This window comes from Priapulus caudatus, unplaced genomic scaffold (genome assembly GCF_000485595.1).
Source record: "Priapulus caudatus unplaced genomic scaffold, Priapulus_caudatus-5.0.1 Scaffold488, whole genome shotgun sequence".
Classification (NCBI taxonomy): Eukaryota; Metazoa; Priapulida; class Priapulimorpha; order Priapulimorphida; family Priapulidae; genus Priapulus; species Priapulus caudatus.
In genome coordinates, this window is record NW_014577549.1 from 24,911 (window position 1) to 33,422 (window position 8,512).

Below are 8,512 nucleotides of genomic sequence, written 5' to 3' on the forward strand. Positions count from 1 at the left end.
AAATATAATTGCACTTTTGTGATTAGCCCTCGGTCTGTAACGTGCAAAATAAATTGGCAAATGCCCAACTTTTTTGCGCACCCCAAAATGAAGATTTCGAAATTCAATGTTGTTTTATGACAAACGTGAATGCGTAATTATAGATATTTATAGCTATGTGCTATTATTTATCAATCTACTATCATAATATACTCTCAAATTCTAGAGTAAAGTATTCCTTTAACATTACGGAAGCTATGTGATTAGATAGTAACTAAAGCTCGCTGTGATTACTTGGCATCGATAGCTTACCCAGATTTTTCCGCTGCATGTCCAACGTTGATTGCTGCTCCTTGTTGACTGGACTTTCTACCACTGTCGGCGTAGCTCGCTCCATATGTGCAACCTTAACCCTTTCCTTTGGCACCTCCTCCACCTTGTCTCTCAGTGGTTCCCTTATTTCTCTCGGCTTCTCTTTCACTGTCTCTCTTGGTTTCGCTTTTGAGTACTCCCATGGATTCTTCTTGAATGGTTCCTTTGGCTTCTCTCTCGGTGTCTCGTCCGGCTTCTTCTCTCGGGTGTCTTCTCTTGGCTTCTCTCTGAACGCCTTTCTCGGGGTCTCGCGTAGCAGCTGTTCACTGGGCTTCCCCAGCTGCGGTTCCTTCAGTCTCACCTTAGGTGCCTCCCTCAGCATGGCCCTTAGATCCATCGCTGTCTCTGCTTGCGGCTTCTCCTTCTGAGCTTCCTTTGGTTTCTCCCTCTGAGCATCCTTCTGCTTCACCTTTAAAGCTTCCTTTGGTTTCTCCCTTGGAGCATCCTTCTGCTTCTCCCTTGGAGCTTCCTTCGGTTTCTCCCTTGGAGCTCCCTTCGGTTTCTCCCTTGGAGCTCCCTTCGGTTTCTCCCTCGGAGCTTCTCTCAGCTTTTCCTTTGGCACTTTCTGGACGACTCCTTTGGGCTTTGCCTCGTTCGGACCGGGACCTCGTATCCGGGGCGTTGGCGCCACGACGCGCGTAGGCTCGAATCCTAACTCCTCCTCCTCCGCCGCCTCCTCCCTTTGTGACGACGACTCTCCTCTCTCCTCTCTTCGAGCTTTCTGTGGCGGGGCTGCTGCTGGGCCGGGACCGCTGACGCGTGGTCCGGGGCCGACAACCTTGGGCTGCTGCGAACTGCTGCCCGTCTTGACTAGCTGCTGGGGTTGGGCCGCCCCCGCGGTCATCCTCACGGGCTGATACATCGCTGCTGCCGCCGCATCCGAGTCCGACGTCGTCCTGCTGTCACTCAGCGCCCTCTGTGGGCTGCGCGCGGTGTCACTCAGCGCCCTCTGTGGGCTGCGCGCGGCGTCACTCAGCGGCCTCTGTGGGCTGCGCGCGGCATCACTCAGCGCCCTCTGTGGGCTGCGCGCGGCATCACTCAGCGCCCTCTGTGGGCTGCGCGCGGCATCACTCAGCGGCCTCTGTGGGCTGCGCGCGGCGTCACTCAGCGCCCTCTGTGGGCTGCGTGCGACATCACGGAATAAGAATACGTCTGAGAGAGGCTCGGCGGGGCTGAGCCCGGGCACACTCGGTGAGCTGCGGTCAGAGTCGGAAGTCCTGGACGAGCCGCGGCCGCCAGGTACCGCCAGGTGGGAGCGCGACGACTCAGCCGGCCCGCCCTGCCGCTGCATGAAGCTCTCCATCTTCTGTTTCACGTCGGAATGGCCGGCGTGCGACGCCCAGGGGAGCTTCTGCGCGGCCGCCATCGCGTGCGAGTCGTCCGACTGCGTCGGCTGCTGCTTGCGGAGAGGTGATGAGAAGTGAGGGTCGTGGTCGTCCGTGTAGCTGTAGATGCGCGTGTCCGTCTCCACCGCGCTCAGTCCGAGGTCGTTGCACAGCTGGTCGAACGCGCTCGTGTCGACGATGTCCGCCGCGACGAGCGTGGGGGCGCCACCGTCGAGCAGGAGCGAGCGGCGGTTCTGCGAAGATGAGCGTTTGGGTGGCGGCGGCGCGTAGGTGCCCCGTTCAACGGGTCGGCCCCGTTCAGGGATGAACGCCGCCGGGACGTCAGACGCGTACGCCACCTAGTGGGGACGAGAGAAATTAAACGGTCATTGATTACGTGTGACGCGACGAACTCAGCATATGATTGAATAATTTCATCGGATCTCTATAGTTCACATATAAATAAGTTTATCTTAGTTAGATCCATAATAAGTTACTTAGTAATTAAGTAGTAATTACTAAGTAATTACTTACAACAACGAAATGTTCGTCCATCTCTCCGATAGACTTCCTCAGGTCTCATGTTTCCAGGTAGAAGAGATGGACGAACATTTCGTCGTTGTAAGTGATTATAACTTATTATGGATCTATCTGAGATAAACTTATTTTTATGTGAACTCAGCATAATTCGTGTGTGAGTCACTTAACCTGGCTTCCTGGCTTCCTCCTGCGCTTCCATCACCGGCGAATATTTTACTAACTATTGTTTCGGCCGACATCTGCTTTCCATTAGATGCTAGTCGCACAAAGCATGCTGGCTAGCATTACCGAGACACGAGAGCTGTGAAACCGGCAAGCTGGGAGCGAAAATAAGAGTTTAAGGAGGTGATTCACCCCCAACAGCTAAACTCGGTAGCGGAGGGGAGGGGGGGGAGGTCAATCACTCGTACTGGATCTCTCATACACCGTTACTAATACTAGAGATGATAGATATCGAGGTTCTATCAGACATTTTACAGACGTAAAAAAAGAGAGAGAAATCTATTTGTGCACGAGGCTAATGCATTCGGGGGGAACAGATGCATGCCTAGTCGCAAAGGATGACTACTGCTAAAATCGTGGGGAATACTGGTGACTACTGGTGCCAGCCAAACATCAGAGGATGACTACTGGTGAAATGGAGAAAATCCTGTCCGAATTCAGCACGGCTAGATCTACACAGTACGTTTTGCCTTAGAATACACCAACAAGATGCACACCTGTTGAAATTAGCTTCAGACAGGCGGCTAAGCAATTACAATGCATACCGAGTAAAGAGCAGACATGCACACACAGACAGACAGACAGACAGACAGACAGACAGACAGACAGACAGACAGACAGACAGAGACAGACAGACGCACGTACGCACTCACACACACGCACACACTATGCGCTCAGGTGCTGCGTAAGTACACGAGAGCAACCGGACAGCATGCATTCTACGTGAGTCAGTGAAACCCCTTAGAAGGGTTCACCCTAAACATACACACGCATGAGTAGCAACAGATAGTGCCATGCTGTGCGAGCGAGATGCCCGTGAAAGAATCACGTGGCTCCAACGTCAGTCGGAAACCGTACCCTGTGAGTGCGTGAGCGCGCGAGAGAGAGAGAGAGACAGAGAGAGAGATGTGCAGTCAATAGAGAAAACAGGAGAGTGAGAGCAATGGTGGATCACCTGGTGAAGCGCCGGCGGCGGCGACGCAAACTTTCCCGTGTCCTGGTGCACGGCGGCTGCCTTCCGCTGTGACAGGTAGGGGCCCTGCTGCGGCGATAGCACCTTCGCATCCTGCGGGCCCGCCATGTCTCGGACGCCGTCCCTTCGACCCCTTACGCCTTGACTCCTTGCCTCGTGCTCGCGCATTTCTCTGTCTCGCGTCTTTCTGTCTCGCGCCTCGCGTTCCCTCGCCTCTCGCTCCCACGCCTCCCTGCTCCACGCATCTTGGCTGCTTGCCTCCAGACCACGTGCATCGGGTGTGTAGTGACCAGCGCGTATGTCCGGCACCGGACGCCCCGTGCGCATGTCCGGCACCTGGTAGCCGTGGCCGCCGCTAATGTTATGTACCGATGCCGAGTATAGAGGGCGCTGCTTCGCCGCGGGAGCCGCTGCGGGCGTGTAGCGGCGCCCTCTGAGGTCACCCACGCTCTGAGAATGCACCCTACCCGTGTTTCTGCCCCGGTCCCTGCCCCGGTCACTCTGCAGGTCATTGACTAGGTCCATGCGTGGGTCCCTGGCTGGGTCCATGCGTGGGTCCCTGCGTGGGTCCCTGGTTGGGTCCCTGCTTGGGTCCATGCGTGGGTCCCTGGTTGGGTTCATGCGTGGGTCCATGCGTGGGTCCCTGGTTGGGTTCATGCGTGGGTCCATGCGTGGGTCCCTAGTTGGGTCCATGCGTGGGTCCCTAGTTGGGTCCATGCGTGGGTCCATGCGTGGGTCCATGCGTGGGTCCCTGCTTGGGTCCATGCGTGGGTCCATGCGTGGGTCCCTGACCGGTCCTTGCTTGAGCACAGCTTGCTGAGGGCGAGGGTCTTGCGGGAATTGCTGCGGCACGACCGGACGACACAGCGAAAAGTCGTGGCTCTGGGGTGCAGGCGTCGCATTGTCGTACCTCTGCCGCACGTACGCGTTCGGCGACGGAAAATGCGTCGCCAGCCCGCGGTCAGACACGCTGCGGCCTGCAAGGTTCCGGTCAGCACCCACCGCTAGCCGCTGGTCACCCGGCTCGATCCACGACTCGCCGCCCGTCTTCTGTTTCGGCGCAGCCCGGCGCGCGTCCGTCTGCGAGAGATCGGCGGAGAGCGGGCGTGCGGTGCGGGTGGCGCCCCCGCGTGGCCGCTCGCGGCGACGCACGGGCTGCGGCGCGGCGGCGTCGTTGTCGCTGCTGCTGCTGCTGCTGCTGAGCTGCAGTCTGCGCTCCCGCCGCTCCTCCAGCCGATGCAGGCGGTCGTGACTGCTGCTCCTACCACCCACCCCTCCTCCTCCTCCTCCTCCTCCTCCTCCTTCTCCCGGTCTACTCGTGCTGAGCGGACCCCCATTCAACTTAGGACTTGAGGCGGAATCGGACGCGGGTTTTCGCTGGTAGCGACCGGGCATGGACGCGGACTTCTGGCGGGCAACCCGCTCACCGACGACCGGAGTCTCCACTTCCAACTTCTTCTTTTTCTTGCTCGCACCGACCAACAGCTTCTGTTTCGCGTCCCTGTCGGTCGGTGCCGAGTCAGAGGAACGCTGACCACGATAGCCATCATCCGAGGCTTCAGAATCCGACGCCGCGTCGTCTAGGGACTCCTGCTGTCGCACCTTCTGCTGTGCGGCCACGCCCTTCTCCTTGTCTTCTTCCTTCTCCTGCTTAGACATGCTGGCTGCTAACAGAAAGCGATACACAACCCAGCGTTATTATCATCTGCGATTTTCCGACACGCAGCCCTTTGATCATCATTGCCATCTAAGCCAGGAGTTATTCGGCGTTAGTGCTCAAACGTCTTGCGAAAGCAGCAAGGGTAAGGGTTAAGGTTTGCATGCCCAACGTCCCGTCCCGCCCCACAGCTCTCGTTCCCGCTACAGAAACAGAAGGAAGGTAGACAAGCAGAAGAGCGACGCAGCAGCCCCCTGACACATCGTTACAAGAACAGCCACAGAGAAAACCATAGCGCACACTTGGAAATGCAGACGCCTGCGAGTATATCAGGGGACCATCTCTAACGTCGGCCGCCTCTCGCTCGCTCGCTCGCGCACGCGCAACGGTACATTTTCTGCGAAAACCACACACAAAATGCAACTGACAATGCGCTTGTGACGTGTTGTGTACTCACCAAGTTCTGTTTGCGAGAATTTGTTTATTTTCGTTCACGTCCAGCACACATGGTACGGGCTGCGCGCTGCCCGTGCGATCTGCAACGAAAATAAATTCCCTTCAGCGTCTCTCGGCCATAATCGCGATGAGAATTCGATACTGTAGCAGTAGTTGCTGCCGCTAGCTATGTGGGAGCATACCCTCCATCTGCGTGTGGACGCACCCAGCAAGACAACAACACTGATGCTAACTGAAACACTCACGGCCTTAAGTCACTAAAATCGACCCGACACCGTTGACGAGAAAAACAGCACGTTCAGGTTTTTCCAGATGTCTTTAGCGTCAATGCGCTCACTTATAATACTTTCGGACTGCGGTCAGATGCAGTGTTTTGCATCTAAGGCTCTCGCGACCGATGCAGAGATGCGAGTGCATGCATGCACGTTCCCCGCCGCCTCTACCACATCTTCTGCAGCTGCAGTACCAGCATCTGCCGAGCGCACGCCCCCTTCTAAACTTCCCCGCAGCTCAAGGACACGTCGCTGGGCACGTGGCATGTTTCTTCCCGCGTGTGCGCGCTGGCGAGAACGAGAGAGACGTGGTTTGTGTCACACGGCGGACGGCATCGCGCCAGATCCGCCTTCCGACGCGATGTTGACCATCGCCACGGCAACGTACGGCGGTCCGCAGCTGCTGTTTATGAAGATGCCGCCTGAATCCCTGCAGTCGACCTCGTCATTCACTCGCGCAGGATGCTTGTTGCCATGACGATTAGCTGAACTGTGCGTGCCTCCCGCGTGACACAAACCAGTGACGCATCGTCGTTATTTTGACTGTCGATGGCTGTTGCTTCGAACGTCCAATTTCCTGAAATTGCACCGCTTGTTCGCTCGTTGTTTACTATTTAATGTGTGCATTAGCTGCACAGTCTGCATTAGCTGCAGAGCGTTGAGCGAGGTGTTTACGTGTTTTGCGCACCATAGGGAAAAGCGGGTTGCAAATCACTGCCTCATGCGTATTACCATCCAATATAATACCTCGATATTCACTTTAGCGACAAGGCTCGATGATAAACATGTTTTGTCATTATAAACCAATAAGCGAAGGTAAGATGTAACTCTCGTAGTGCATGGACGGATGGATGTGAGCACTGTAACTACCGCTGCGGCAGCATCGTCATCTGCAGCTGCATCAGTCCGCATCCCTTACATTCCTCGATCACCAGCCTAGTGATTAAACTGCTGATTACGAGAGTGAGACAAGAGAAACCCACAGAAAAAAACACCAGGTTCTGGGGAGACCAAGAGCTTTACCTATAGAACCTGTGAGACCTAGCTGAGGATGTTCTGACTGGGCGATAGGCTACATAGGTAGAGCTAGTGTCAGGCCTACATTGCAGCGATGGACTATACATAGGTAGAGCTAGTGTCAGGCCTACATTGCAGCGATGGACTATACATAGGTAGAGCTAGTGTCAAGCCTATGTTGCAGCAACAGACTACATAGTTAGTCAATAATGACAAACATTTGACAAAAAAATTGTCGTTATTAACCCCTGATAATAGCAAGGAGTCACGCAATAAAAAAAGCCAACAGTCGGCCCCGTGAAAACAGAGGCCCCTGCCTCTACAGTGACACGGTGTATAGTCGGTCTGTACTCGTTACCTCCGCCCAACGGAGTTGGAGGAGAGGTTGTGTTTTCGCTCTCGTGTGTTCGTGTGTTAGTGTGTTCGTGTGTTCGTGTGTTAGTGTGTTCGCGCGATCGATATTAGCGCATCAGCCAGCAAGCCAGCGAGTCAGCGAGCGCAGCGAGCCAGCGAGCGCGTACATGTCAGCGAGCAGCAGCAACGAGCGGCTGCTACGAGCGAGCGAGCACACTGGCGTATATCGTGGGTTATTCGTGTGTTCGTGAGTCGTATGGCGTATGTCGCTGGCGGAGGTATGCACTCTCCGTGAGTGCACTCTGTCTAGTTGTTGTTGTGGCGTGTGCTAAAATACGATGCTGGGAGAACACTAGTTACAATTCCCTTACTCGTATAAAAAAAATATGCTGGCACCGGCTGGCCCGAACCATATGGCGAGTGGAAGAGGGTTTGAGTCCACTTACTCACAGTACTTTCAGATTGAGCTTAGATTCGTTCAGAGTCAAGGTTAGTGACAGTGGTAGAGGTATGGTTATGATTAGTACAGGGATTATTAGGATTAGGGTTAGGGTTATGAATCTAAAGTTAAAGTTTGTACACTATTAGGGTTAAGGTGGCCAGGAATATGGCTGGATTTTGTTAGCGATGGGTAGGGTTAGGGGTAGGAAATTGTGAATTAGATGAATTTAGAATCGAACGGCCCCTGAGTCGAACCGGCTCGAATTTCACGCGTCAGAATAAACGGATGCGTGTTAACCACGCACGACCTGACGTCACGCGTGCATGCGTCCACTGCGAAGCCGTCTTCTATACACAGAGACGTAGACATCGCAGCACATCGGTGGGCAGGGGCGTATCAGCCACCTAATGAATAATTAGCTGACGGTAGAGTGCGCTCACACGCCCACCGTTACGCTCCCACCCTTACCCACCCCGCCACCGTTATAAACGTTAGACTGACTACAGGCGTTCCCTGACTGCCGCCAGGGTGAAGTGTCGGCGACGTACGTAGTCAGTCTAAGTGCACCGTCCCACCTAGCCTGCCGACTACACGTCTGTTTTTAAAATGACAATGACTTGAAACTAGCGCCTCATCGCGGGTCTCTAAAAAATAGCTTATCATTTTCCTCCCATCACGGTAGGTTTAATTAACTCCCATCTCTTCTATACCCTCATGAGTCTGCCTAACCATCTATTTCTTCCCTCCCCTTATTGGCTCTGTCTAATTAATCTAGCTATCAGTTTCCCCAGCGGATATGACGAATAAGCTAGCTCTGTCCTTCTTCTTCCGTTCCTATTTAATCTTTTTTTATTAACCGATATCTTCCCTTTTCTGCTTCTTCTCCTCCTCCTCCTCCTCCTT

The 8,512-nt window shown here is 54.6% G+C and overlaps 1 protein-coding gene across 1 annotated transcript in view; it reads right to left on the reverse strand.

Annotated features, from left to right (window-relative positions):
• The window catches only part of LOC106810932, a 25,156-nt gene that overhangs the window by 5,143 nt on the left and 11,501 nt on the right, over positions 1-8,512 (reverse strand). Inside the window, exons 2-5 of the mRNA XM_014814417.1 lie at positions 5,526-5,604; positions 4,728-5,078; positions 3,394-4,388; positions 292-2,035 (exon numbers count right to left, since the gene is read on the reverse strand). Of these exons, the coding sequence (XP_014669903.1) occupies positions 292-2,035; positions 3,394-4,388; positions 4,728-5,070 (3,082 nt within the window). The 5' untranslated portion in view covers positions 5,071-5,078; positions 5,526-5,604. The remainder of the gene's footprint in view (positions 1-291; positions 2,036-3,393; positions 4,389-4,727; positions 5,079-5,525; positions 5,605-8,512) is intronic.